General features: G+C 47.1%; 9 protein-coding genes and 2 non-coding genes across 11 annotated transcripts; 5 read left to right on the top strand and 6 right to left on the bottom strand.

Moving 5' to 3' along the window:
- Positions 1-694: 694 nt before the first annotated feature.
- Positions 695-960, bottom strand: EV420DRAFT_1652215 (uncharacterized protein; the record flags this gene model as incomplete). Its single annotated transcript, XM_060478618.1, has 2 exons — positions 695-803; positions 860-960. The coding sequence occupies 2 exons, from the start codon at positions 958-960 to the stop codon at positions 695-697; spliced, it is 210 nt and encodes a 69-aa protein (XP_060322453.1).
- Positions 961-1,068: 108 nt separating this feature from the next.
- EV420DRAFT_205076 (uncharacterized protein) lies at positions 1,069-2,134 on the bottom strand. Its single transcript, XM_060481199.1, has 4 exons — positions 1,944-2,134; positions 1,678-1,801; positions 1,512-1,626; positions 1,069-1,457 (listed from the first exon to the last, which is right to left on the bottom strand). Exons 1-4 carry the CDS (start codon positions 2,007-2,009, stop codon positions 1,232-1,234), a joined length of 531 nt encoding a protein of 176 aa, XP_060322452.1. The 5' UTR covers positions 2,010-2,134; the 3' UTR covers positions 1,069-1,231.
- Positions 2,135-2,776: 642 nt separating this feature from the next.
- On the top strand, positions 2,777-4,293 carry EV420DRAFT_1670229 (uncharacterized protein; the record flags this gene model as incomplete). The annotated part of the gene is made up of 8 exons (XM_060479044.1): positions 2,777-2,895; positions 2,951-3,084; positions 3,157-3,181; positions 3,272-3,470; positions 3,522-3,600; positions 3,652-3,783; positions 3,810-3,831; positions 4,080-4,293. Coding segments are annotated over 8 exons (924 nt in total), but the record flags the coding sequence as incomplete, so codon positions are not given.
- Positions 4,294-5,146: 853 nt separating this feature from the next.
- Positions 5,147-7,167, top strand: EV420DRAFT_1589089 (uncharacterized protein). Its single transcript, XM_060474883.1, has 3 exons — positions 5,147-5,282; positions 5,340-5,986; positions 6,036-7,167. Exons 2-3 carry the CDS (start codon positions 5,347-5,349, stop codon positions 6,749-6,751), a joined length of 1,356 nt encoding a protein of 451 aa, XP_060322450.1. The 5' UTR covers positions 5,147-5,282; positions 5,340-5,346; the 3' UTR covers positions 6,752-7,167.
- A 51-nt stretch (positions 7,168-7,218) lies between these two features.
- On the bottom strand, positions 7,219-9,141 carry EV420DRAFT_1652212 (uncharacterized protein; the record flags this gene model as incomplete). The annotated part of the gene is made up of 19 exons (XM_060478617.1): positions 7,219-7,275; positions 7,330-7,435; positions 7,482-7,506; positions 7,553-7,610; positions 7,660-7,687; positions 7,736-7,795; positions 7,855-7,961; positions 8,013-8,052; positions 8,102-8,117; positions 8,151-8,263; positions 8,318-8,355; positions 8,407-8,436; positions 8,490-8,519; positions 8,573-8,590; positions 8,652-8,661; positions 8,717-8,815; positions 8,872-8,885; positions 8,933-9,011; positions 9,071-9,141. The coding sequence occupies 19 exons, from the start codon at positions 9,139-9,141 to the stop codon at positions 7,219-7,221; spliced, it is 999 nt and encodes a 332-aa protein (XP_060322449.1).
- Positions 9,142-13,272: 4,131 nt separating this feature from the next.
- EV420DRAFT_1589054 (uncharacterized protein) lies at positions 13,273-14,537 on the top strand. The gene is made up of 4 exons (XM_060474882.1): positions 13,273-13,533; positions 13,587-13,645; positions 13,674-13,746; positions 13,799-14,537. Exons 1-4 carry the CDS (start codon positions 13,479-13,481, stop codon positions 14,158-14,160), a joined length of 549 nt encoding a protein of 182 aa, XP_060322448.1. The 5' UTR covers positions 13,273-13,478; the 3' UTR covers positions 14,161-14,537.
- Positions 14,538-14,813: 276 nt separating this feature from the next.
- EV420DRAFT_t295 lies at positions 14,814-14,906 on the bottom strand. The gene has a single exon. It is a non-coding gene; the product is annotated as a tRNA-Gly (tRNA).
- Positions 14,907-17,534: 2,628 nt separating this feature from the next.
- EV420DRAFT_t294 lies at positions 17,535-17,627 on the bottom strand. The gene has a single exon. It is a non-coding gene; the product is annotated as a tRNA-Gly (tRNA).
- Positions 17,628-19,955: 2,328 nt separating this feature from the next.
- EV420DRAFT_204558 (uncharacterized protein) lies at positions 19,956-20,826 on the top strand. The gene is made up of 3 exons (XM_060481198.1): positions 19,956-20,516; positions 20,566-20,757; positions 20,805-20,826. Exons 1-2 carry the CDS (start codon positions 20,022-20,024, stop codon positions 20,647-20,649), a joined length of 579 nt encoding a protein of 192 aa, XP_060322447.1. The 5' UTR covers positions 19,956-20,021; the 3' UTR covers positions 20,650-20,757; positions 20,805-20,826.
- A 2,394-nt stretch (positions 20,827-23,220) lies between these two features.
- On the top strand, positions 23,221-24,518 carry EV420DRAFT_1753602 (uncharacterized protein; the record flags this gene model as incomplete). Its single annotated transcript, XM_060480460.1, has 5 exons — positions 23,221-23,639; positions 23,713-23,800; positions 24,020-24,046; positions 24,264-24,321; positions 24,441-24,518. The coding sequence occupies exons 1-5, from the start codon at positions 23,366-23,368 to the stop codon at positions 24,516-24,518; spliced, it is 525 nt and encodes a 174-aa protein (XP_060322446.1). The 5' UTR covers positions 23,221-23,365.
- Positions 24,519-25,261: 743 nt separating this feature from the next.
- Positions 25,262-27,497, bottom strand: EV420DRAFT_1589034 (uncharacterized protein). Its single transcript, XM_060474881.1, has 4 exons — positions 27,242-27,497; positions 27,001-27,137; positions 26,868-26,950; positions 25,262-26,817 (listed from the first exon to the last, which is right to left on the bottom strand). Exons 1-4 carry the CDS (start codon positions 27,358-27,360, stop codon positions 25,384-25,386), a joined length of 1,773 nt encoding a protein of 590 aa, XP_060322445.1. The 5' UTR covers positions 27,361-27,497; the 3' UTR covers positions 25,262-25,383.
- Between the last annotated feature and the right edge of the window lie 158 nt (positions 27,498-27,655).

The raw sequence follows: 27,655 nt of genomic DNA, 5'->3' as shown, positions 1-27,655 counted from the left end.
ATTTCTACTTGATACAAAACGCGAACGCGATCACGTCAAGCATTCAAAGACGTCAGGGTCATTAAAATATAGTAGCGGCCGAGTGGTGAGCTACCACCCTTTTTTTCACCCTGATAACTAACGCTATTTCTGCGCAGGCTATACCATCGGCTGAAGAAAACGTACAGCACGGTAAGTATCAGTAACTGCGTTCCCTCAAAGTAATCTGTCCTCTCAACCATGACATCCTGATATAATTTCTCCAGCTGGAGCTCGGAGAATGAGACGGAAGCTACGAGGAAGGACGAGGAAGAACTTTGCTTCACCATGGAAGAAGGGAGCCGCCAACTCGTCTATGGTGCTGGACTAGTGCTGAGATCACTAAAACAAACTTCGCAGCAAGTACATCCAGATGTCAGAAGTCATCGAGGAGAGCGATTTAGTTATCAGCGAATCTGTGAAGATCGTGCAAGACATACGATCCCAAGGCCTCCGAGGAGGCGAAATCGGCAGGCCACTCAGCTGAACAATAAGTGGTACGTAATGCATATGATGGTCGTAAGGTTAAGAATATCGATTTTCGTAAAAACCCATCACTACGGCGAGACTACGAAAGGAGATTTCTACAAATAGGCACGGGGGGAAGCGGATCATAGCCATTTGGAAGGTAAAAACGCTCCCGATGCTGAGTCTGATTGATGACCGACGTCAAAATTTAATACTTCATCGTATCCATAACAACCAACGCCAGAGATGCGTAGGTGAACGTCATGTTCTGTTTGGTAGATGGTATGGATGCGTCGGCGTTCATGACGAATGTCCATCTGAAGGCAAGAGAAACGAATTCTGAAACAGTGATTCGAAGACGTGCGACACTCACTTTCTAGAGTGCGTTCGAGCCAATTCATCATGGAACGCAACGACATCAAAGGGCGGAGTCAAGCCCCAGGAATCCGACAAGTTGGACAACAGAGCAGTCATAGTACGAGGTAGAACCGTAGACGGTCTTGATTGGGGAAGGGGATGGGTTAATACGAGCTGAAGAATCTGCACGTCGTTTCGTTAACTTGCTGCTACCTAGTCATTTATGGTCCTTTCTGCCACCGTTTTTATTACGGCCAAAACCAAAGCCAAAAAAATAAGACAGCGAGACTCTGTAAATCGCGATGCCTCTTAGCAGTAGAACGGGACGTTATAAGGATGAAATATGAATTACAGGAGAATTTAGACAATCACAGTGTCTTGCAGGAATTCATCCACGTGTATTGCTGATGAGGCACTTTCGACTTTCCAAATCGTCTGTCACCGGACAATTAACCTCCTTTGTGGCCTTACAAACCCTCCTACTCCGATACCACTGCCGCATAACAATGAAAACCAGAACTATCACTGTGACTCCCCATAAGATGTAGAACCGAGTACCTGTACTGGAGATACAGCCGTTGCTATCTTCTTGCCAGTCTAATAAGGCACGTTCACTGTCGAGAGGATTATAAAAAGGTAGTTGAGGTAGAGATAATGCAAGTACGAACACATTAGATGAATCAGATTGAGCATCGCGGTTTGCGTGAGGGGAACTTGCACGAGAAAACTCTTCTGTCTGTGGTTTACTTTGTGAGCCTCTCATGGTAGCTAGAAGACACAAGTCTACTGATAAGTGGTGAATGTATGAATAAATGGTAATCACGAAGAGCGCACCTTGAGTGGAGCGAACAACCTCACAGTGGTAAGTCTCACTTGAAGAGATATTTCCGGCATAAGTTTTCCATTTTATACATGACTTGGGATATGCGATGAAACAGATAATACTTCGGAAGCGCACCTATAAGCAACATCGGAAGGTCATAAAATGGTCAACATCAACTTGATGCCCAGAATTGATATTAATCGTACAGGATGAACAATGATGAGAACTCCGCTTTGTACTCCAATATAGAAGCCTTCGAAGCCTAAGTCAAACTCACCCAAAACTGAGTGCCCAACAGGGTAAGGTTGATATCACTATCTCCATTGAAAGCATCGGTCGTCATTTCTGCAGTGAATCTCGCTAAGATTCTTTTCTCAGAGTGCTTTCACCAAGGAGGAGTGACGATATACGAGAGTCAGAGGATGCTGTGGAGCATCATTGGACGGATTGATTGTCGATAAAATGAAAACGAGGTTCCCACGCGGTGGCTGTGTCACTCACACATGAACCGAGCCATCACTCCCCTCACAGCCTCAAAGTATAGATATATCCGTTTTACGGCTTCGTAAGCAGTCCACTTTCGTCAGAATCTAATTATCGAAGCTCTCAGTGGAAAAATCGAAGGTCAAGTTTTCTTTCGACACAGCCTAGTATCATATCGCTCGGGCTAATGCTATTGCATTACGGGATGGATCGTGCAGATATGATGCTGTGAAGCTAAAATGAAAGTGTAAGCTAAGCTTTCCTTTTGGCCCGTTTCGTTGATTGACTCCTTCATACGGCCCAGACCATCAAACCTGAAAGCTTAAATTGTTTTCAGTTTTCTGGCTTGGGTAAACTGCTTATTTAACTAGATGAGTAATTCCTGGCAGGCTATGTGAACACGAAGCTGGGCCTCGGGACACCTTCAATATCTGATCTTCTTGATGTTAGTCTTTCGACCCTAAATTCTAATGCATATGATTACACGTTGCATCAGAATACTGGATTATGGAGTCGTTAAGTGTGGTTTTCCTTTAAGATAGATTTAAACGGTGTTGGTCCAGGTGGAAAGGTACAGTACTCCTCGGCAGACTCGGTAATGGAGCGCTCAGATTTAGCGGCAGGTAGTCAGTGCCACAGGGTAATACGAAAAGATTTCGCCACAGCTTAGGCATCGAGTTCCATGATAGATTGTTAAACAAAAAACACCCAGCGTGCCGGTTGAAACATACTCAGCGATTCCATAGGTCCCCTTCCTTTTTTAATTGCCTGGGATGTGCCTTAGAGGTTCCATATATCAAGAAACTGTCCATCTCTCCACTCAACAAACTATATGGAATATCCCCCAGCTGATCTGTCTCAAGATGACCGAAATGTCATATTTGAGAGTCTCGACTTAAATTTCAACCGTGAAATCTTGGAATCGTTACTTCAAGGTGAATCCATTACTTCTTCGTCTTCCTTCCGTTTAACCCATGTTACTGTAGGCTTGTATACATTTATCGTAGCAATTACCTTATGGAATACACGTTTGTCTGTATTCCTCCATTATTCCATTCACTAATTGGGAATCGCGCCCAGTTTCTTCTCCCATGAAATTTGACAATGCTTTCCTGCTTACAGTCGTCGTGATTCTATACTTCTCACGACAATTACCTTTGGCGTTGACTGGGTATACCAACGGCGCGCATTTATCCAGAATGGGGACAATTTTTACAGCGTCTTTGTCGCGCTGCAAGCTATTGGGCCATGGTGGAGGATGTACCAGCTCGTGGACGGCATCAGCGGAGGAATTACCACGTTGATTGTCGATATTACCATTGTATGGCTTTCCTTCCAGCTGTGGTGATCTGCTAAAATTCGCTTTTCTTAGATATGGTGCTGTTGGATGTTTTGGGGCCGTCTGTGGTGCATTATCGTTATTCCAGCCATTTGCACCCTCGCTGGGATAGGTAAGCGCCTCTTTGTTGTTACTACATCCTCTTTTAGACAACGGATTACAGTTACAAAGTCCATGCAAATCCGCAGCGTTTTCATCAATATAACCAGTGAGATTGACGAAACCGGAGGATTCGCGGCAGAGATCAACTGGTCATTATTCTATCTCTCTCTCACACTCACCACGACACTCCTGCGTACGTACACTCTTAATCGTGGACAGGATTCTTCGTCTGGCGTCAGGGGTGAGTTCTTACGGGAAGATTGTCGAGATAGTGATCGAATCTTCTGCCTCTTGGGTAGCTATCGCGTGAACTAAGAACAAACGAAAAATCAATTCTAATCTGTGTCAAGACGCCTGTTGATGAATTAGACAGCTAAATCAATGGCATGGCTTCGAAACGACGATCATCTTGTGACCGTTTGCTCTCTTCAAAGTACAGGATTGGGCGTCTAGCTGGCATTTTTCTTGACTGGATAAGCATGTATGTAGAATGAAGGATGAGGTATTATTCTCTTTTTTAATCTCATTTAACCTTGGATCATCTTGTGATGCCAGTACTATTTCCTCTACCGGTGTCGTATCACAACAGCTGTTTTTCATGCAAGACGGTACAATAGCTGTACCCGGATCCATCGAAAATATATCCATGCGAAGTGGTCATCTTCTGGAATTGCCGACGATTATACAGACCGAGAGTCAATGAGAACACGGCGGTAAGAAAATAACACATGGATACAGATATGGTGCCGATCCTATTTACATAGAGGCATGCCAAGATATGTTGGAGTTTAGGTGGTGGCGACTCGGGAAGGGGTCGTGGTCGACCCGAAAGGTGGTATATTCTGTCGTAGAAGTATGGAGACAGTGGGTGGTCGGAGTCAAGGAGAAAATAGGTACGAGATGTCAAAGTATAAAGTAAGCGGTAAAATAGGTATAAATAGAAGGTGGCGTTAGAGCCGTGAAAACCAATTCTCAATAAGATAGTGAGGTGGGAGCTGACATGATACCACAGCTGTGAGAGATTATGTCACGGGGATCACGGTTTTACGCTCATATAGTAAAGAACGTATTCCACGATATAGGATTTATTCTGAGATATGTACAAGCTCGGAGCCTGGGTTGCCACGGGCCACAGGCAGCTTATCTCTGATCCAAAGGATACAGCATTCATATACGACGTTGCTCATGGGGTGGCTGGTCATTTGCTACCGGGTCAAAGTTCAATTTCTTAGAGGTGTACTTAGCATAATAGTCCATATTGGCCATACATTTTTACAACAATTAACCTTCGCCGCTATTTGACTAGGAAATGGATCGTTTTCAACTTAATTGACGGTTTCTTTCTGGTGTCTTCTCGTTGATTGTCTGTTTTATAGTCAGATATTAATTACGCCATACCCCAGTCCCAAATTCGACTTCTATCCTCTTCGCATCAGAACGCGATGCGCACTGTACCGGAGTAACAAGACTAAGATATAGCCGGTAGGACGTAACCATGATACAGACTGTCGCGTCATTTTTTATGCTGACACCAGAATTGCCGTTTTCGGCAAGGTGCTTCATTTTCGCTCAACAGTCACCGCATTCATGACGCCGCATCTCTAACGACTCTGTCACGATTCTCTCACTCTTTTCTAATACACAGGCTTTTCGAATATACCCGCATCTTCAATTTGGTCTTCAAAATCCCAAGTATCTCCTAACTTTCTCTGGCTTAGAGTGGTCCTGACTCCTGTTTCCGCTTCGCAGGTCTATCATGACTCGCATCACGAGCGAATCTATCACTTCGTACTCGCGTCCTAGCCACAGGATACGGCAGAACAAATCCCGGAAATACTCTACAGCTCCTGTGGTCAAATCGGAACTAAAGGAGGAACAACTTGACGATATTACACTCTCTATTCTCGCTTCTCCTTCACGGGAGTTAGGATGGAAAGAAGTAGACTATTTGGACGCCTCGTCGTGGTCCAAAGACGAAATCATCAAACATCTCATCACCAACTCGTTTTCCGTCCCAGGACGCACGCACCGCTCGAAATGGGCTACCATCACTTCGGCGGACGGCTCGACGACCGTAGTTCCGAACCTATACCGGATACCGTTGATGTTCGTGGGCCAATTCATGTGGAGTTCGCTACGGTTGGTCTTAGGTGACGATAAGGAGTGGGCCGAGTTCAAGACGGGGATCCTCCACGTATCGAGGCTCTGCGAAGCGTTTCTGGGCGAAGTGAGGCGAGCAATGAGTGAGGGTATAGGCAGGAGCTGGAGGTGTGCGATTTTTGATACAGCGCTGGTTAGGTATCGTATGGGATGGTTGTTATCCGAACCGAAGCATTTGAAGGAGTTTTGGGAGATGTATGGCGAGGAGGAGTATCGGAAGGATGTCGTCAAATTTGGTAAGCTCCGCTCTCTCGTATATCTGAAACGAAACGCTTATATGCGTAGATTGGAAGAAACTGGTGTTAAGAGGAATCAAGGGATTCAAGCTCGACGAGGAGCAGGTCGAAGATGGAATTACAGCGATCCAGTGGATGAGCGGGCTGAAGGAACTCAGTGGTGATTGGTTCTGGGATACGAGCGACAATCCACTTTCTGGGAAGAATGCTTCCGAGTATCTGGAATCTTGGCAGCGTACGAAGACCTGGGAAATGTCGCCTCCTCCCATATTACCCACCCATAATGAAGCTGTTCCAGTAAAGCCGCAACCCCAGTCGGGGGCATGTTGCACTGCGAATGCGGCAACTATCGATATCAACTGGGATTCTCTCGCCTTGACTGTCTCCTCTCCGTCACCCGAACTCTTCAGGCTTCTGTATCGAAAGTTGCAATTACAGGACGAGCGCATCGCTGTACTGGAGAAGGAGGTTTCCATGCTCAGCGCTTTGCAGGCAGTCAAAACACCCGTAGTCATTCCCGACTCTGCACCAATCTTTGTCCCCACCCAGAATTTCCTCGAAATGTCAGATCCGGACTGCACGGCGGGATTTTGGAATGATCCATTGGAGAAGTTCTTGGACATGGATATGGATGAGGTTACAGCGGATGTTAAGAATGAGTCTGATATAGAGAGGGTGGAAATCTCGTCGATCCCAGGACAGAAAGACGATATAACTTCTGCGCCAATCAAATCTTTGCGCAAACTACAAAGGATGGAAGGCTAAGTGCCGGTTTCTTTTATTCGGATTTTTCTCTTCTATAGTTATTGTTATTTCTTTGTTTCCGCCTACCTCTGCATTCACAGGCCATCAGCATGGCCTCGACATCTCACCTGGCTTACGCCGGCTCCTTGACGTTTCATTCAAGAGGTATGCACACTCAGCTAGATACTGATAAACTTGATGTGATGACTCGACGGAGAGGCCCGCACGGCTGAACGGTTCTCCGTGTTAATCATACCTAACTTTTCATTGCATGGGAAACCCATGATGCTGCCAAATCCGAACAACCGCTAATGGTAGTGGTGGCGGTAGTGTTACGGCTCCAGGTCCCAATACGGAACAGCCGGGTCCACAGCCCTGCCATGGCGAGCCACGTGCGCTGGTACACGCTTCGGAACAGATGTTTTTTCCGTCAGTATCTTGTTTTCATAACAATATTTATTGCATAAAAGTCTATGGCAATTCACTATTTAAATTTTGTCCAGCGCTGTTACTCCAGGTATCTCCGCAAGCGACATGTCAATGCCCTGCATAGAGAATATCAGCATAATAAATACACTGCACGGGAAGGCTGTACCCACCCTTTCCATCATTCCCATATCGGAATAGTTCTCAGAGGTGAGCCGAAGGACTTGTGGAGTACCATGACTTTCGGATCCTTTGACGAGCTTATCCCGCGCGTTCAGCCTGTGCAAGTTAGTTAGCTGCGTGTCAGACTAGAGAGAAAGCGTACATTGCTAGTAGCGAGTTTATATACACTGCAGATCATTAGTTGGTATGAAGACGAAGTAGAAGGCGACGTACATTTGGGTAGAATGAATCCGATGGCGAAGAATATTAGAGTGTTTGGAAATGCAATGAACTTGATAGAGATGAGCCTCTGTTCCTGAGAAAAGAAGTACCAACAGTACCGTCATCAGAGCCAAGAGCGAGCAGGTACTTCGGTATCGTCAGACTTTCATCTAAAATGGAGCGATGATGCCACACCTGGTAACTAATCCGGATATCACAACCACGCGCATCAAGGAGAGGATGAGTGATATCGTACTGAAATATGTAACAACTTTGAGAACGCAGTTTACGAAGCCTGGATGGAATGGGCTGACCTCTCAAACTTGGTGATGGTTGTGCTCTTGTGCAGGTAATAGAACATCGCTCCAGAGATAATAAAATCGACAGAGGTCGTTGTTGCAAAGGTCCCGTCGACTGTCTTCTGGTCGGAGTTAGGAATAATCGAGAGCATACGTTATCTGTATGCGCTCACAGAAATGGTAGGAAGAAGGGATACATGTGATAATGTATATCTAGTATCGTGTTAATCGGAGTAGACTGCACAGAGAGTCTTTGGCTTACGCATCGTATGTCATAACTAACGTGCTTCCATGAGACTAATGCGAAGTACCAGTAGAATGACTCGACTCGCCTATCCCAGTAGCTTTGAAAAACATATCAACCGAGATGTCCAGTACGAATGTGAGAAGGAATATTACCGCAGCCACCAGCAATAACCAGCACCTGTGTCGCGGAATGATGAGAATGGGCTGCGGACTGACATGAAAATAAACTTACAACAAACCAAGGTACGAAACAGTGAAAATGGTGTCCGACTGAGGGTAATGACACTTTGTTTAAGGCTATCGTAGGGAGAAAAAACGGACGAACTTTTCCACAGTCGTACTGCGTAGAGTCTATAACAAGAAAAGGTTTCGGATTATATTCAAAGAGGGAGTGGAGTCGGTACCAACGCTTGAACGCCGACGACAATTATAACCTTGTTTGTGAAGGAATTGAGCTCAGAAATGGGGATTATATCAAAGGACGCACATTAATCAAAATCTGGAGCTGCGAGGACGACATATCAGCTAGAGATGATCACTGGGAAAACTGAACGAAAGATTGCCACCTTAAAGCTCCTACAGGCGGTGGAGGCAAACAGTGCAACAAGAGTGAAAGGGATTCGAGACATACCAGATGACGTGATCAAGTGCTAGATAATTGCCGAACGAATCAATGAGGTAGAAATATATTGCGTGCGTGTTCAAAGCTACATGAAGCAAATCGAGGATCCTGAATAAGCGAAAGTCAATTCAGGGATCATCAAAAATCCAGGTGGGCGAGCAGACCAGAGTGCGGCTACCTAATAAACCTCAATTAAACGTCCAAATGGAAGGAAGGAGTACCTACGGAATATCTGTAATACCATGCGTCATTGGGAAACTTCTTGTAATATATGACAGCCTGGAGAGCGGTTATTCCGAGTAAGCTACCGATGGGAGTGTTAGCCGAGGTAGCCGGTTACGGTTATGCAGAGACCCGACTGACATGGATGAGAGCGTTGCGCCGATGTACACTGCTCCGAGAGTCTTTCCGAGTGATGGAAGGAGGGAGGACATCTCGACGCGATACAAGAGCTTGTACGATGTGGGTGCGTCTTTATAGGACGAGCATGGGACCTGAGAAATATGGGATATTATTACTGCCAGTGGTCGACGGAGTTGATGGGTCCTCGAGGGCGTTATTTATTAGGCTCGGCCAGTCTTAATTGATGGTCAATTAAAAACATAATGAAAAGCGAAGGGATGGGGGGCTACTTACTTGAGCCCTGTGTCTTCTGACTTCAGCAAGATAACTCAAATGAGCTAGCTGTCCTCGCCTAGTAGGTTCGGAAACTCGGAAATCGGCTGTGGGTCACAGACGGAGAAACTTCGCTTATTATTATCCTACAGCGGGCTGATGATCATGATCATGATAAGGCATCGAGGGGGCGGCTGGACCTAACTAGAGACGGATCCTACTCATGGTCAGTGGCTATTTCGGGTCGGATAAAAAGCAGGTGAAAATGGGTGGATAACAGAGGAAGATTTGACCCTTGCTTTTGACCACAGGAAATGTGTGGGGATTGTCCTTAAAGGCAAAGCCGAGGAATTCCGGTGCGACTGAAAAGCCTAGGTCAGAACTTCATCGTTATTCCAGTTGTTTTCCTTGCATTATGACTGATGTCACCTGCCAGGAGTGCCCGTGGAGAAGCGAGCGTCATCGACTCGGAAGATTTGCGGTTGATGTAGTACCTGTGCGGAAAACAAACTTTATCAGTCACGATCCCGGAGTGGTAGGTAGAACACCCCATATCATCTATCGTTAGCTAGTCCCGTGGAGAGGTTTTCACTATGTTTCGACCTTATCCTTTATCCGAAGTGCTGATGTTTAGGAGGGTACTTTGCGGATTGACGATCTTGATGTGGCGCCCGTGCGGAATCTTGGGCCTTGGCTATGTGTCTTCTGTGCATTGGATAGACTAGTGGAGGATCCCTTGAGCGGTGTGTTCGCGACGCTTCGAGGTTCGTAATTAAGGGTACTATGAGCTCGGATGAAACGTCTGTTAATTAAGAGTGGATTAGCGAGCCGACTAATTTAAAGAGGAAGAAAAAAAGAAAGAAAACCATCCTGAGGACGGATCTCTGATACACGCAAAGTCAAGCGCAGGCCGACTTTAGGATCTTCAATCACTGGACCTGAGAAGCAGTGTAGACTACCTTTTACTGAGCCAAGATATTTCCAGGAGGGCGAGCGAATGGAACCGAACTGCTATAGCATCAAACTTGATGTTTTCTATGGTGAGATTTGGGAATAACTGACTGGAGGGCATTTTTCCTACCTGCGAAGTAGAACCTTCGTTATGGTCTCGTAAAGGACCTAAGGCTTATGGTGAGCACAATTTCCTGCGCAAATGGGACTTGAAATAGGAGTCATCACAGAAGACAACTGGTTACAGCTTTCCTGCGGAGTCGGCTGAATATAGAAATAAGATACAGCAGTATTGGGATGCTGTACAGGAAAATTATAGGACGCGGACCTGTAAGCAAAGGTTGAAGCCGGCAGGCGGGATCTGTGACTGCATGGCCTCGTTGTTCAACGTGGCTCCATATTTTACATGATTTGTCTGTCTTTTCGGGTACAACGTTCGTATTCGAGCTCTAAACTCTGATTAACAAATTGAAGCTGAAGGTAAGAAAGAAGGTGGAGGTACAATTAAAATTTATGATCAGACGACGTATTCCGGGACCATGCCCAAGGTAGGAAGTGCCGCGGTACGAATGTAAGGTTCTCTGTCGCTGCTAATTCGAGAACAGTGGTCAGTATCCAAGATTCCATCTGCCGATAAGGCCTAGCTGCAATAGGACCGGTTAGGTTTAAACCCACTGGTGGTAACATAGTGACAGACCTTGCCCCGGTAAGATAGGCAGTCATGACTCGGGAGCCTCAGCTCGAAACCTGGGTAGAGAGTCAGGGATGGCGATATTTACTGCTAGGATTCGCTTTTTAGTTGGTGCACGTGGTGGAGAGAGCGCAAACGTGGATTTTACGCGCCATTGGCTACGAGGTCGAATGAAGAGTTGATGGTTGATTTATTACCAAGTGTTCACGCTGTAGACTTGGCGGCAAAATTGAGGGGGTTCGAATCCCTCTCGAGGCATTATCAGGGATCACGTTCGATCTTTTGATTGTTTCTATTGGAGAATTGGTTCTCTAACCAGAAGGACTGAAGGTAATGTAAGTAATGTGTGGAAGAGGCGTCCTCGTTCAACATGTTGTGTCTGTCATTCATTTTGGGCACGGCGCAGGTTTTCATGTGGAATATATGGTCTAATTCATCAGGTCGAGGGGTGAAAGGAAAGAGAGAGGACAGACCATTATGATGTTCGTTCGGCTGAAGCAGTCCCTCGAGAGAAGCACCTGTGATTTTGTTATTCTGACGTTCGGAAATTTAGCTGTAGGGAAGTGTAGACGTCCTCGTTCGAGAAAGGATGGTACCAGAAAAACCTGTGTCCCAAAAAATATGAACGGATCATCATGGTTACGCCGGGAAACTTGAGATCAGGAGCTGCTTGTATCCGCCGCAAGGTTGGTGCTGTTGCTGGTCGGTTGGCGTGTCAAGCGCAAACGTATGCTTTACCGGTCTGGGATAATAGTAATACTGGCTATGAGGCCTAGGAAGGAGTAACCACCGTCGATATTGTAGAGTTGGCGGTAGGGTGAAATCTGGGAGGGTTCGAATCCCTCTCGAAGCATGCATGTTCCTATCACTCGGTGCTATTTTTGACTTCTTAAATGGTGCACTGATCAGAACGATGAGTCAATGACGAATCGTCCGCTTGAAACGTTTTTTGTGTCAGTCATTTTGGGGGGCAGAGGTTTTTATGCGCGGTGCATTCAGAATCTATGTTCGAATTATATAAGTAAGGTAAAGGAAGGAGGGAAGACGGACCATTACAATGTCCGATCCGCTAAACGATGAAACTTGGCTGCAGTGACAACCGTCAGGTTAAAAGCCACTGGTAGTAAGAGACCTTGTTCTGGTAGAAAATGATCATCCATGGCTCGGGAGCCTCAGCTCGAATCTGGAGCAGAAAGCAAGGGGCATTGATATTTACCGCGAGGATCGGTGTGGTCACCGGTTGGTTGGCGGTCGTGGCGGAGAGAGCACGAGCGTACGTTTCACCGGCTAAGGCTGTGGGGTAGAATAATGAGTTGATGATTGATTTATTACCAAGTGTTCGCGCTGTGGACTTGGCGGCAAAATTGGGAGGGTTCGAATCCCTCTCGAGGTATCATCAGATACATATCGTTGTCTTTTGCTTTTTGCGTTAGCGAAATGGTTCTCTGACCGGAAAGACTGAAGGTAGCTAATGTGCCGGGTCTTCATGCTTTGCCTGTCGTTCATTTCTGGGCACGGCATAGCGTCGCCTTCGGAGTCTATAGTCGGATTAATGATGCCAAAGGAAAGGGAAGACGCACCATTCGAATGTCCGGTCGGCTGAAGGAATCCCCGAGAGAAGCAGTCCGCGATTCGGATGATGGGTCCGGGTCTTTGTTGGACGCTGGTTGGAAAGTATTAGCTGTTGGAAGTGCCAGTACCCTCATTATACAAGAAAGAGTAATGTCTGGTGCTGGTCAGGCTGATGCCAGAAGAACACCTGCCATCCCAGATATATGAAGGGATACATCAGGACAGTCTCATAGTTACGCAGAGGGAATTAAAATCAGAAGCAATATCTGTTGGTCTCAAGCCATAGTACTAGTGATCAGATAGTCATAGCTACAAGCGGTCATCCAGGGTTCGGAGCCTGCGCTCGCCCGCTAGCGCTCAGCTTTGGCGCGGAAGCAGAAGTCAGCGCCTCATCGATCATCGAATCGGGCAAAGATAATGTGCTGTTCGATCCTTATCACTGACGAGTTGACCGTATGGGAGGAAACATGAAGAGTTAGAAACATGATTCCAGCCCCGCATCGTTGATTGGCTGCAAAAGCGCGCCGCCGGCAACCGCAGATGTTTCACCGGTCTCAGCTCCCCGCGGATACATTTTGACCAGATAACTGTCGTGTTCAACCAAAGTAAAATCGAGAAATTCCAGTTTCCTAGCGAGTTCCGCGTCGACGTCGAGCGCAGATTCTTATCTCGCGCCGGTGGAAGATGTGTACCAATCGACGTCATGAGGCTTGGCGTTTTCCATTAGGAGTTGACCCCTGAAACGACAACACAACCAAACAAACTGTCGAGGCAATCAATCCGTCACGTTTCTCCTCTTTTTCTCCTTCCCTCTATCCCGCCCACGCTGCTGCGCCCGCCTATTCCTTCTCGAATCGCCGACGCTCGCTCCTTCATTCACGATTTCCTTTTTCTGTCCTTCCTCGACATACCCATATACGACCCCACGCAAAAAGACCAAAGATGCGGTTATCAAATGTCTTGCCTATACCCCTCGTCTTCGCCACCGCTGCCTCTGGTGAGTTCCGCTTGCCCGCCTTGATGCGTTTTGTTACTGATACGTGGCAATAGCGTATTTTATGATATCTGAGCCCACGGAAGGTGCGCAATGGCGGAACGGCGCTGTGAATGTGATATCCTGGGAGAAGGGAGTGCTAGGACGGAGTCGATTCGTTCGATGTCGAGATGACGAGGCTCAGTGAGGATGGTCTGACATACATCGCCAGCACAGGTGCGTGTGAATAAGTCGTTTCCCTGTCATATAAGCCTCACTTTTCTGTTAGTCCCCGCCGACAAAGCCTCGCCGTCGTCATTAAACGTATACCTCGAAGACATCCCAGCAGCCGACGACTATTTCCTACTATTCCTCAACTCTACACATGGGGTCATGTATACCACCTCTCCCCGGTTTAGCGTTCTCAATTCTTCAAGTACCGCTACCTCCACGTCTGGTTCGACACCCACGCCAGACAGTGCCGCTCCTACCGTCACGGTAAGCGGATCGCCAAATCCAACACAGGGTTTCGTGACGACCTTTGCGGCTGTGTCGAGTGCGTTGCCAACGTTGGTAGAGTGGAGAGCTCTCGTGGGTATAGGTGCAGCGCTGGTCGCCGGCCTTGGTGGAGCCCTATGCGTATTCTTCTAGTCTATCCCTTTTTCTATATTCGCCTAGAATCGCCGGGTTTCTGTTCGATATGTCGCGTCGCAATTGAAGGAAAATGAATGTTGGATGGACCTCCCCCTCGCTTATTCATGCAAAGCCCCTCGTTATACCTACTTTATATTTATCTCTCGGGCCTAATGTACTAGGGATTCTCTTACACAATCGCATTTCAAACCCGAATGTATGATCGACGGGATTTTCGTTGCTGCGCTCTGGGGAATACACTGCGCAATGCGCATCTACCAGCGTTTTCGTAATAACTTGCGTCTGTCGCCACCGCCGCTTGACGTACAGTTTCTCCGCTACCGGCGGGAGGAAGCGAGCCGAATGGGTAAATACCGCAGTACTCGGGTTTCGCACGTCATCTTGGCTGTCTGTCTCGCGTATTGAATACCTCCTCAACAAATTTGCCCACAAGATACTGTCTCGTCCAGGTCATGGTTGATAGTACGAGTCTCAATTCCTGGCCAGCATGAATGAATCAGAAAAGGTACATGGTTAACGGTAAATTATCGTATCAAAACACCCCCTCAGGGAGAGGTCGGTAAGATACCGTAATTTACCCTTCGTGCGCTTCGATACAATCCACTGAGCGAGCAGCTAATAAAAATAACAAAATTCTACCCCACAGCAAATGCATTAGCGGGGAATCGAACCCCGAACGCGGCCAGACCAACACTCGTGAGCTATATGGGAAGACCACATGTTAACCATTACACCACTAATGCAGTGCAAGTTATGAAGGATATTGTCTCTTATGTAAAATGATCTCAGTGGACATCAAACCTGTCTTTTTCTTCCTACCGCTTGACACTGTGCATCCGTGACGGCCTTTATCATTTTAAAGGGCAAAAGGATGTGCTAATCCGGACACAGAACAGATGCGTTATCGTAGGTTATAACTTATGGTCTACAAGAAATACTTGATGACTCTACAACCAGAAGGTTTTTACCTTTATTCTTGCTAGTCTCTTGGTTTTTGCCTCAGCTTGTAGAAGTTTCATGGCAGATGGTTGAACCACGGCAGCGCTTATTTTCTTTTCGACAGACTCGGCTCAGGTCAAATGGGAATGTACCAGACCTTTCTCTCGCTGTTTCCTGACGATCCTGTTACCTGGGGATAAGAAGCATACGAGGCTGTTGAAATTTCAATTTGGCTTTTGTGGTACGTTCCTCTGCGCTTTGTCCGTCCATATTAGGAAATGTACTGGGAAAACGATGGCAAAATTGCTGGCATGGAATTGTAAACCGTAATCGAAGGGTCTAGAACGTACAGAAGTGGTTGAGGAAAGAAGCATATACTTGGTTTGATTTCTCGTCTTGTCTCTCACCGGATTCTACAGCGTCTCAACATATTTTTAGTTGACTGTACAACCACGGAGAACCACTAGAGAACAAACATAACCCTCGCCGTGTTTCAAGCTAAGACTACCGATGTCCGTTGTACGCGGTATGGTAAAATGGGTATTCTGTTACTCACGTTGTGGATAATTCTAGGCTGAAGCAGGACCTGGGGTGCGGCATGATTTCATATGAAGGAGGGTTACTTGAGTATAGACTGTAGTTCATCATGTCATTTATTTCAAACCGAACTTGCATTTACGAGTCATATACCCGTGACCCATCATACCCTCAAAATACCTGCCAATACCCACAGAAGAGGTATGGGTATGACTGGGTAAGGGTACGGGCTTGCTCTTGAGCACCCGTGGGTTACCCGTGGTGACGGTAACTTACCGGGAATAAACCCCGGTGTATCAAAACCTGGGGTTTCGTGCCCAACCCTATGTAACAAAACCGTCTTTTAACCACCGCCCTCTAGAGGTTTCGTCCGAGCACTGCGAAGGCCTAAAGCCGTCTTATATCATACATTTACATAAAAAATTTAAGGGGGAAACAGATCATGTCATTGCACTACCGAGGAATTGAACCCCGACACCCTTATGAGAAGCTCACATTCTAACCATTACACCACAAGTCCATGACGGTGGGGAGTCAATTCCATGGTATCAACACTCGAATTACAGAAACCAATCCGGCCCTCCGCTTTTACCGATTATCAACTGGAACCTTTTCCCTAGCATTGACATCTCGGTCGACGATATCGAGTATACGTAGCGAGGTTTGGGTCGGTAGGCATGAGGCTCAAGCTGAGGGGCCATGTCGTAAGAAGAAGGAAACTATCGTACCCAGGAATCACGACGGAGCGACAACTGGAACCCAGCGCTGATCAATGACGGCAGGGTCGATAGAGAGATATAAGTATCGAAGTTTGAAGTCCGCTTGACATGCTGCACTGTCATTTATCGCTGATTCTGTCAGCACAACTGATAAACCTTCCTATCAACACAATTCAGGTTCCATAAATAGTACAAAGAACATCACTGTTTCTCCATGATGAAGACGAACTGTTCAAGAAAGGGCTTAAATGTAGACTTAATCCATTCGAAAAGATGCTGACATTATTTAAGCAAAGCTCATGCCGCTACTGCAAACAGATATGGTTCCACATATAGATTACGATTATCGGTTCAGTCCCAAATGATACAAGCATGTAGAGTAGATCCTATGGAAAGCAAACAAAATTCAGATACCATAAATATTCTCGACGCCCAACGCATCCTCGCAACCAAACCACTCAAGCCACTCACTAACATGATACCTCGCTCTCCTCGCAGGCCACTTCTCCAACTCGAAACCTCCATCTTCACCTTTCCTACCACTCTTTTTCTTCCTATGCACTGTCCAATACGACGACCCGACCCTTACGACCCTCACCATCGAGAAGCCTGTTATGGATCTCGTGTATTTTTCAGCCTGTACATGAGTCAACACATGCCTACTCTCGGCCTTCTCGGTCTTGACCTCGGCTTACTGATACTTTCTACTATTTTCTCTTACTTTCTCTGTTCTTCTTGCTGATACTAGAATACTACGGAATATTGTAGAATTATAATGACTCAATGCCTTACTAGTAGCATATAAATATTGTCTTTACCGTTGTATTAGGATCTCTTGATCTATTTTACTCATCTTCGAAGTCCACTTAATTGTGTGAACTAAGCATCTCTGATCGGTTACGCCAAGCGCTTGCCAATCAATTGCTTTCCGACTACGCCTAGCGCTTTTCGGAGACCCAGTCAGTTACGCCTAGCGCTTGCTGACGCCCTCGTTAACTACGCCTAGCGCTTGTTAGCACCCTTACAGATCCCTCTTGGTGGTTGGAACTCGGCTTTCGGACATCCTCGCTCACGACTTGGGTTTTACTCGAGTACTCATTAACTCGTGTATTAGCACAAATACCCTGATTCTTAACAAAGCCCTGCCAAAACATTCTACCTCACGTCCCTACTTAGTGCATTAGCTGGGAATCGAACCCCGAATGCGGCCATGGAATGAAATTTTCGCAGTATGGGAAGACCACATGTTAACCATTACACCACTAATGCAATGAATATACATGTAAAATGATTCTCAAACATTTGGATACGAAAGCCTTTCATCGGCTCGAGCGAGTACCTGGCGCTGCGTCCGTGGTAGCTTTTATCATTTTTCCAACCCAGTCCGGCACGGATGGACTCTACAACCAGAAGGTTTTGCTTCGTCTTGTAGAAGCTCCATGATAGATTGGTCGGACCACGCCGGCGCTTCTTTTCTTACACCAGACTCGGCTGTCAAATGGGAACCTCTCGTTTCTTCCTTAACGAGCCTTTTACCTAGGATAAGCATATGAGGTTGTTGAAGTCCGGGTCTGGCTTTCGTGGTGCGCTCCTCTGCACTTCGTCCATCCATGTTAGGCGATGACCTAGAAGCACAATGATGAACCCGCTTACATGAAATTGTAAGCTGTAATCGACTCAAAGTGGAGGCGAGCCGTAGGACGGTACTCGTTCGGTGAGAGAGATTTACTCCAAGCCCAAGCAGTGATTCTGAATGCACCTGAAGGATGTATGACGTGTGGAGGTATTGCTGAAGAAAAGATGCATATACTGGATTTGACTTGTGGCCCATGATCTCACTGGATTCTCCAGCGTCTCAGCAGATGTTCAGTTGACTGTGGAACCTTGTGGAACCGCCACTAGAGAACGAACGTGGGCGTCAAGTAAACCTCGCCGCGTTTTCAAGGTAAGTCCGCCGATGTCGGCTGAACATGGCACGCAGAATGACTCATAATATTAAGAATGGTAGGCCGAAGTAGATCTTAGGGCGCATAATAAAGGAAAGATTTCATACGAACGAGCCAAATGGGTGAATACCGCAGTACTCTGGTTTTGCAGATGTTATCTTGGCTGTTTGTCTGGCGTATTGAATACCTCGTCAACAGAATTGCCCACAAGATACTGCGTCCCATCCCAGTCATAGGGCTTCGCACCATTACCGTATAGTACGGTTATACGGGTGCCGTCGTACGGGTACCATACCCGTTCCGTCTGGCGAAATAATTTGCCCAGAGACGGACGGTATACGGACATCCCATATCCCGTTAGCAACCGTATAAACACGGCCGTCATACGGTAATCGACGGCCGTGTATGTATCTAAAAATAACCGTCATTCCCGCTACCTTGGTAGTGGGTTATGGGTATGTCCCTATTGTGCTTCCGTTTGGCGGTAAAAAGCAGTGTGCCAGCCAGCTCCTGTGCCCCCTATTTTTTTTGTGGCATGGAAATTGTTTTCTTATTTGGCATGTACTTTTCCCGTGGTGCGGTGCCTGTACTCCCGTTTATGGCGAACCCCACCTGCATCATCGAACAGGAGCGATACACCTATTCGATATGTCTTCAGTCACCCATCTCTCAGCGTTCTCCAGTTGTGCATGTTCCTGGTTGTATGCCAATTTCTGTCACAGTCAATATGGAACTGTTTGTTCATCAGTGTTCACTTTCATTCATAATCGAGGAGGATCTGTCAACGGATATTGTTCTTGGTTTTGATTGGTTTTCTCAGCTGGCATCCTATGCCACCGACCATCCTTGTATGTTCGTTTTAATCATTTTCTTTTATTACCTCAAGCCATCTTTTCTAGATGCCTCTGGGCATCGAACGCATTTGCATAGGTTAATGGATACATACATACCATAGCCTTTGTAACCCCGCGTCAGCTCAGTTCATTCCGCTTGCGTCCAACGACGTTGTCGTCTGCAATCTGTTTGGCCATGGGTTGGTCGTTAACACTACGTGTGGGGGTCATGAACTGTATCGTGAGCGGATCATGGAGCATATGCTGGCAGGACTCTGCACAGGAGGAAGAGGCTCGCTTTGTCATGACTATATGCAGGTCTGCAGGACCTCACGGGTTTTTCCTCATGTATTCTGTGTTGCGTCCGTCATCTCTTCGGGCGTCATAGAGCAGGTTAGCCCTTCTGCATTGTCCTGTTATTCACGTGTATTTGCTCCTCACGTCGATCGCAACAAGAGATGATCGACTGTTGTAGGGGCTCAGCACCGACTCGACCGCCTGCGTTATGTGTCCTTCGCTGACGAGCCGTCTTACTTGCTCCGTATAGTGAATGCCGAGTTTGAGAGGATGCCCTTGGCTGAACTGGTGGACATTGCAAAAGCTCATTGCATCGAGATGACCGATGGAGACGGGCCTGAGGGGTATAGGAGTTCTATTGCGGAGCATTTGTTTCTTAGACACTGTTTATCTTGGGTTGATACACTCATTTCTGACGTGCCCCTTGGTTGTCTTGATTTTCTAACCGAGTTTTACTACCCTCATTCATAGGTTACACTGTATAATTTACGCAGTTTGCAACAATATTTGGACTAGGTCGATGACCTCCGTGTTTTCCCCCCTCCCCCTGTCTGTCGACTGGATTGGCTCGCTTATCTATTCTTTGCATGTGCTCTCTTTCTTGTCTTTCCATCATGACCGATACCTTCGGTTTGGGCTTTCGACGAGATGCTCTTCTTCGTACTGATGCTTACGTCGGATGTAACCGACTGAAGGATATCCTGGTATGGCAACGTATCGACAACGTTGACTATCTATGTTTGCAGGACCCTCGGGACAGTGGTGGACGTAGGCTGAATTCGCCCACTCCAGGCATTTTCACTTTTGTTGCGGTTGCGAGTAGCGCTGCTGCTCGGCTCAACAAGTTGTCGGGCGTCGGTGATTATCACGCGGCTAATCCTAAGCCGTTGGCCAAACTTAAATGGGTACTACATTTCACTCGTTCTCGAGGTACGCCTTTTCAAGAGGACTGGGATGCCGGGATTTCGGTGCTTCAGCATGCGCAGCATCTTAAGACTTCTGGTGTTCCCAATGATATGATAATTATTCATGAATTGGGGGCTGCAGAGCTGAGAACGACCTCGCGGATGTTCAAGCCAAAGGTGAGTCCTAATTTAGTTTTTAATTTTTATCATGTCTGATTATTTTCAGTCGACTTCTGACATGGATGCCGCTACTAGGAATTACATCGTGCCTGCAGAGCATCGCCAGGAGTACATTGCGACGACCAGATGATATGCTCTTGACCCTATTGATATCAGGTCGTATACTGGGTGGTCAGTCATCATGGGTTCCCTCGCAGAGGATACAGTGGGTGGTTCTCTGTGTCTAGTATCATTTAAGGTACGTGATTTTACTGTTCGCGTCGACTTAGCTGTTCAATTTAAAAGGTGATACATTACTTCATCGCTTCTGTTCGGAGGGAGTCGTTTAGCGCTTCGCTGGAATCCATCCGTGTGTTAGTTCTGCGTCAGCAGATGAAGAAGACCATTCGTGAATTGTCTGTTATGTCACCTTGTTCTTCATCAACTTTTAACGTGTTCATGCCCTTCTTTGGCATTCGAACACCAACGTTATACTCTCGTCATTATCGTTCGCACCAAACCTCCGGTCATTGTCCGTATTTGACGTCCCCCTCCATGCCTTGACGGTATCACCCTCTATTTTACAGCGCTTGGAGGAATTCCGTTTTCAGCTGTACGACCAAGCATCCGCCGCGTTGGACCTTCTGCCCCTCATGAACAACCTGTGCAGACTAGACATCACGTGTGATGCAGACGTCGAGCAGTTCGAACGTATCATTGAGCTACCCACGGTTGCAAGTCTTACTCTTCGATATGGCGAGTCCTCCAATGGACTACCATTGGTGTGGTCCCTCCTCCGTCTTGATAACTTGCGTACATTGTCACTGTCATACGAAGGCAATATACTCGACCCTGCTTGGCCTCGCATATCGTTACCGAATTACGGTATTACGACGTTCAAAATTTCCTATACCGACTCCGTGCATAATTTTGATTTCCATGATAACGCGTCAATTGGACTACTACGCCATCTTCCTAATATCGAGTCGCTTCATCTCACTTGCCCATTCTTCTGCACTCGCCTTTTTGGCGAGCTACAATCCAATCCAAAGTTTCTTCCGCGGTTGGTTGATATCACGTTCTTATGCTGGGATCTTCGGAAGGATGCGGATATCGTGTATATATGCCATATGTTGAAGTCCCGACATCGAGCTCTCGGGTGTGCAACAATTTCCAAGCTAACCTTACACCATTCCAATCCCTTGAAGGTTCATTCCCCCGTAACACCTGGTTGGGAATCCTTGTTGAAGACCGGTCTGATTGTGTCCTTTATATAGTGTATGCATGAGTACCTCTTCTTATCATCCGCACTGTTGAATGCTTATATATTTGTTAGGTTGTGTATATATTGATAGTCTTGCACTTTAAAAACACTTTTGTCGCTTTCACTGTTCTATCCACATGCATTTTGAAATACCTCGGAGACCATTGCTTGTATCAGTCGCAACCCACCTCTGCGAGTGCTCCTGTTGTGTATTTAGCAGGAAAACCGATACACAACGTTTGCGTCTTACGGTTAAGTGAGTACATTGTATTATCCATGTCGATCATGTTCATGCTAACGACGTTGACCCTGCCTTCTGCTTTCCTCCGGCAAGACAGTGCTCCCTTGGTTTTATCACGAGCTGTTCGAAGGTCCCGATATCTGACCTCAACTGCTAACACACTGTTCCCTTAGAGGTGTGTATATTTCCGATCGTCCAACGTCCCCCTCCTTCAGAAACTGACATCCCTCACTACGGTACTTCAGAGAATCCTCGTGTGTAATATTCAGGTAATGACCTCTTGATCGTGTTTACATGCAGCTAACAGTTGTGCGTACTTTCCTTCATTCTATGTTCTGCAGTGAGCTGGTTGGTTGCCTCATATTACTTGCACCGAGTCTTCGGGTCTCTCAGAACAGCTCAGCGATGACTAAGCATACCTGATCAAGCCTTCTTTACAATCATCACCTTGGTACAGTACCCACCCTCACCTTCAATAACTTACATTTACATCTCCTCTAGCTCAAATGTCGTTCATGGCTTATGTCTACAATCAGTGGAGTGCTGAGTTCCCTTTCATGCGCGGAGGGCTGAATGGTTTGATCGATGCTCTGAGTCGCGAGCGGCAGGCATTGGAGGGCGAAGGGTTTCAGATGATGACTTGCACTATCGCATGAGTTTCTGCTTCTACTCGCTGTATTATGATACTAAAGCATAAATTGAACAGAAAAACACCCTGTCCCAATCGCCCAAACATTACCATACGTGTGTACGATTCGTACAACAACCACTTGGGTGCCCTCCACTATGATCCTCTCCACCCCGAAAGCACTTGCTTCTCTCCCGACCGCCGAGAGAAAAGGCTCAAACACGTACTAGATCACATTGTACGTGGCATCCGGCCCAGTTACAAGGTTCACTTCGATCCCAACATGAACACGTTCTTGGGTGCTATGTGAGTCTCTTCCTACTCAATGTGTACCCTCCGCTGACGTTGTGCAGTGTCATTCAGTAGGCGACTGGCATCCCTTGTTCTACTAGCAGTAAAAAAAAAAAATTATATATATTGAATCTGTATATACTATTGAACTACAAAATTCACTACTATCTTGACTTGTCGGCCGTTTCCGTCTGTCTGTGACAAGGTAGCGGGTCTTGCCGCTTGCCGGCCTTACTTAGTTATCAGATCATGCTGCACGCGTGGTTGCCATACACTTAACATTGTACCATGATGTGCTGGCACCGCAAGCTCTTCAATGCTACCACCCGATCTTTTTTCACTCGCTCTACTCAAGCTCTAATCCTTACCAGCATAGAATACTTTCTATTTCCTGCTTCTGCTGCTTCTATTCTACTCCCGTTTCATCCTTTGACTACAAGCACATGTTGCGCAATAATTTGGCCTCTGCTGGTCTGTGCACCTTTCAAATACGGCTGAATTTAAGCCAGAGAAGTTCACGAAAGACTATCTACTATATAATGGTCCTGTCCTTTTTTTCGCAGACTTACGACCACATTCTGGGCATCATGACAGATCAGTGCACCCTCGATGCCAACGGAAACTTGAAATCCTCCTCGAAAGTCAATGTTTATCACGATGCAGATGATGACGTGCCCATGGAAGGACCTGAAGCTGCTCCGAAGCCCGAAATATCAGGTATGTATTATTCAACGGCCGTATTGACGACCGGCACGGCCGTCTATATACCCGTACCGTACCGTCAACCTAGTTCTAAGAGCCTTGACGGTACGGTATACGGACCAGCCGTCGCCCGTCACTGTACCGTGGCTATACGGCCGTATACCGTATACGGGACGGTGCGAAGCCCTACCCAGTCATGGTCGATAGTATGACTCTCGATTCTTGGCCAACATGAATTAATGATACAAGGTGCATGGTTAACGGTAAATTACCATATCAAAATACCCCCATAGAGAGGGGTCGGGAAGAAACCGTAACTTACTCCCCCTGGAGGTTTCATGTGTTGTTCCTAGGATAATCAATGCAATCCACTAGGGTTGCGCACGAAACACTAGGTTTTTATACACCTGGGTGTATTTCCGGTAAGTTACTAGTAAGTTGCTGGTAACTTACCCCCCCCTCGCCGGAGGGGTTTTCGTCGAGGTAACTTACCTGTCATGTGACAGGTAGTTGAGCAGAACAATTCAGTACTATTACATGAAAATTTCAATGTAGATTGTACATTTACAGAGAATTAGTCTTTACAACTGAATTACCCTTCATTATATCAAGAAAATGTATAAAAACACGAAGACAAAGGTTTTGGAAAAATTCGGCAATCGCAGCGCATCAGACATGTGATAATGCACGTGATAAGGTAAGTAACAGTAAGTTACCGTAGCAAAACCACCCCCCTGGAGGTTTCGTGCGCAACCCTACAATCCACTGAGCAAAAAAGACCATTAAAAATGCAAAATTTCGTTTCTCATTCCACAGTGCATTAACAGGAAATCGAACCCCGAACATGGCCACGCTCACTTAATGGGTGCATTTGATGGGAAGACTACATGTTAACCATTAGACCACTAACCTATTAAACTTTATAATACGAGCAGTACTAATAAAATTTCCCGACCGAGCTACCGATCAGCCGGAACTACTCTGAGCTTTTCCCATAGCATGTCAAGGGCTAGCGACGATATCGAGTCCATATAGCCGTAGCACTAAGATCCTTGTAGCTTGCGAGACTGTTGTGTTCCAGACCCGGATTTGAAAGGCGGACCGTGGACGTGAAGAATCCTGAGTATGGATAACTTTGAAGTCTAGGTCGGTAGGTACTAGGGGAGTCGTCTGTGTGGTGCCCAAGTTCAGGTCGTGAGAGGAATGACACCTTGGTACACAAGAATCATGGTGGATCAACAACTGGAGCCCAGCGATGATCGGTGATCATTGGCAACGGGGTCATTGAAGAGATGTATACGCTCAGGCTGGTCGTAACAATCTTCCTCTAGTATAGCCATGGGCGAAATAAGATTGTCCGCGGACGCGAAGTACGACTCTTTGACGAGAGGTTCTGTGGAGGGCCGAAGGCGGGTTGGACCTGGGTATGTGCAAGTTCATCTCGGCCGGGGGTAATAAAGTCCGTTTGACGTGCTGCAGTTTCATTTATCACCGATTCTGTCAGCATAATTGATAAACTTCCTATCAACACCATTGAGATCCCATAAATAGTACAAAGAACATCAGTGTTTCCTCCAGGATCCAAATGAACTGTTCAGGAAAGAGCTTAAACTCGCACATAATCCACTCGAAAAGATGCCGCCATCAAGCAAACTTTCAAGCTGCTACTGTGAACAGATACGGTTCCACATATAGATTACGATTAACGGCTCAGTCCCAAATGATACAGCATGTAGAGTAGATCCAAAGCAAAGCAAATTCAGATACCATAAATATCCTCGACGCCCAACGCATCCTCGCAACCAAACCACTCAAGCCACTCACTAACATGATACCTCGCTCTCCTCGCAGGCCACTTCTCCAACTCGAAGCCCCCATCTTCACCTTTCCTACCACTCCTTTTCTTCCTATGCACGGTCCAATATGACGGCCCGACCCTCACGACCCTCACCATCGGGAAGCCCTGCTCGACGATACCAGCAACTTCGCCAGTTCCCATCCCACTCGTATCGAGCCCGACGAACTTCAAGCCTGGGGGTACCCCGAGACGGAGATCCCGCATACCGGCTACCAGCCCGTTCAGTGTGAGGTTCACGACGCTTCGAGGGATCAGCCACGCTGCCAAACCAGGGGCGAGATCTCTCGGGTAAGTGATCCCCAGTCCTTTGAGACCCGTCAGACTGGGTAGTACACCCCACACGGACGCGTCGAACCCTACAGCTTTCTGAATAGGCTCGGCGGGGACGAGAAGCGACAGCGTGCGGAGGTCGACACGGCCTCGCAGGAACTCTGCTATAGCGGGGAAGAGGTCGCGGTCTGTCAGTCGTCGGTTCATCGCTTGGACTGAAAAGGCAAAGTGTCGGAGGAAGGGAAGCTCTCCTTGAGCGACGCGAAATTGGGAAGAAGGAGCGCAGTCGAGGAGGCAGGCAAGGGAAAGGGATTCGAGTTGCATGCCGTGGGTGAGGATCGTCCCGATGGCCTGGCTATTGAGAGGGAATTGTCCGAGGAAATGGATATGAGTGAGGTTCCGGAGCGAAAGAGCGTCGACGGGGAATGTCCAGGCTTGATTCTCCAGGGAGAGCGTCCGTAACGTCGAACGATGCTGGGCAAGGAAAGCATGGGGGTTCTGTGCCCCTCCGTTACCACTACCACCACCGTGATAAGCAAAGTTGGCGATATGGTTCAAAGTGAGGGTGCTCAGCTCGAACAGCCCATCGGGGACATGCAGCGAGAGACCATTCAGCTTCGGTGAACACGATTGGAGAATCTTTAGCACGGGTAGGACACCGTCGGCGCTCGAAGATATATGAACCCGCCTCAGATTTATCATCTTCGGGAGGGCATTCGACAGTATTCCTGTCTGGAACGAGTTGTGGCTGTTGACAGTGGCGAAGATCCGTAGGGTGCGAACGACGCTGGCGAAGGAAGGGTCGGTAATGACGCGGGTGAGGATGTCGGCCGTTCGTTGGTCTCTATCCCTTTCTTTTTCCCATTCTCTGCCTTCTCCCTCGTCGAACAACTGTCCTTCCTCCTCGCCGAAATGCAGGTCGACTTTTCGGAAAAGTAGCTGAGACGCAACGCGCGATAAAGGATGGGGGACTGAGAGTAGTGTCTTCAAATCACGACGAGGAAGGAATAAGGCTATTTCGCGCCAGACTTCATTAGATATCCGATGTTCCGTGGGAGCGAGAAGCTGGGGGGAAATTTGTCATTACCCTGGTTCATAACCGATAGGGTACTCACCTTCTCCACGGCAACGGAGCGTTGGTGTAGGAGTGCAGTTGCTTCTGGATTATCCGGTTCTGCAAGCAGAGCTGCGTGGAGGTCTAGATTTCAGCTGTGAGCGAAATTCCGACAGATAGGTACAGTAAAGAACCTTCTTGAGCACCTATAAACGAGCCGGCCTCCAAACGTAGACGTGCACGTAGGATCCGAGCCTTGGCGACAATTGACGGGGAAAGAGCATGAATCGATAGGCAAGCTTGGATAGCGTTTTCGATAACAACTTTATGTCTGCCAGAAGTCGTCGTTAGGCGAACATGTCCAAGGGTAATTGGGGATTGAGGGATTGGGGGATTGCAGGGTGAAGCAGATGGGGGAAGGGGAAAGACACATACCTAGTATACTTCAGACTCGTCATTGCATAGAGCAGTAGATCCGCTTTCTGGTTATCCGAAAGGCAGTATGCAACATCTCGAATGGAGGCATCGAGAATTTTTGGATTGAAAACGTCCATGAATTTGGGTGTTCGGCCAGCCAGGATGGTAAAGTTTAGCAGTACAAGTGAAAAGTGAACGATTTATATGGACAGAAGAAGGCGAAAGGGTGAGGACGGGATGACGAGACGACTGGGAGGGTATAGTAGATGGATGATGGAAGCAAACGAAAATGTTCCAATGCGTCCGTCATCAAAGGGCCTGGACTCGGAGATTAGATTAGATGTCGCATCACGATTGGCTATCGTCGACAAGCGGATCAGCCGATCTAATCTAGGCTAGGGACAAGAAGCGAATAGACCTCTCAGCGGCAGG

Source organism: Desarmillaria tabescens (genome assembly GCF_030435595.1).
Source record: "Desarmillaria tabescens strain CCBAS 213 chromosome Unknown EV420scaffold_117, whole genome shotgun sequence".
In the NCBI taxonomy this organism is placed as follows: Eukaryota; Fungi; Basidiomycota; class Agaricomycetes; order Agaricales; family Physalacriaceae; genus Desarmillaria; species Desarmillaria tabescens.
The sequence above is the reverse complement of the archived record's forward strand: the minus strand, read 5'-3'. Positions and strand labels throughout refer to the sequence as shown.

Bases quoted from the DNA above. Each gene is read 5' to 3' on its own strand.
- EV420DRAFT_205076 (XM_060481199.1), bottom strand. From the start codon at position 2,009: ATGACGACCGATGCTTTCAATGGAGATAGTGATATCAACCTTACCCTG. The intron at 1,802-1,943 runs GTGAGTTTGACT...TGTTGCTTATAG, and splicing joins TGTTGGGCACTCAGTTTTGG to GTGCGCTTCCGAAGTATTAT. The intron at 1,627-1,677 runs GTGCGCTCTTCG...ACTTATCAGTAG, and splicing joins GGTTGTTCGCTCCACTCAAG to ACTTGTGTCTTCTAGCTACC.
- EV420DRAFT_1589089 (XM_060474883.1), top strand. From the start codon at position 5,347: ATGACTCGCATCACGAGCGAATCTATCACTTCGTACTCGCGTCCTAGC. The intron at 5,987-6,035 runs GTAAGCTCCGCT...TTATATGCGTAG, and splicing joins GAAGGATGTCGTCAAATTTG to ATTGGAAGAAACTGGTGTTA.
- EV420DRAFT_1589054 (XM_060474882.1), top strand. From the start codon at position 13,479: ATGCGGTTATCAAATGTCTTGCCTATACCCCTCGTCTTCGCCACCGCT. The intron at 13,534-13,586 runs GTGAGTTCCGCT...ACGTGGCAATAG, and splicing joins CTTCGCCACCGCTGCCTCTG to CGTATTTTATGATATCTGAG. The intron at 13,747-13,798 runs GTGCGTGTGAAT...CTTTTCTGTTAG, and splicing joins GACATACATCGCCAGCACAG to TCCCCGCCGACAAAGCCTCG.
- EV420DRAFT_204558 (XM_060481198.1), top strand. From the start codon at position 20,022: ATGTGCTCTCTTTCTTGTCTTTCCATCATGACCGATACCTTCGGTTTG. The intron at 20,517-20,565 runs GTGAGTCCTAAT...GATTATTTTCAG, and splicing joins CGCGGATGTTCAAGCCAAAG to TCGACTTCTGACATGGATGC.
- EV420DRAFT_1589034 (XM_060474881.1), bottom strand. From the start codon at position 27,360: ATGGACGTTTTCAATCCAAAAATTCTCGATGCCTCCATTCGAGATGTT. The intron at 27,138-27,241 runs GTATGTGTCTTT...GACTTCTGGCAG, and splicing joins ACGAGTCTGAAGTATACTAG to ACATAAAGTTGTTATCGAAA. The intron at 26,818-26,867 runs GTGAGTACCCTA...ATTTCCCCCCAG, and splicing joins GCTCCGTTGCCGTGGAGAAG to CTTCTCGCTCCCACGGAACA.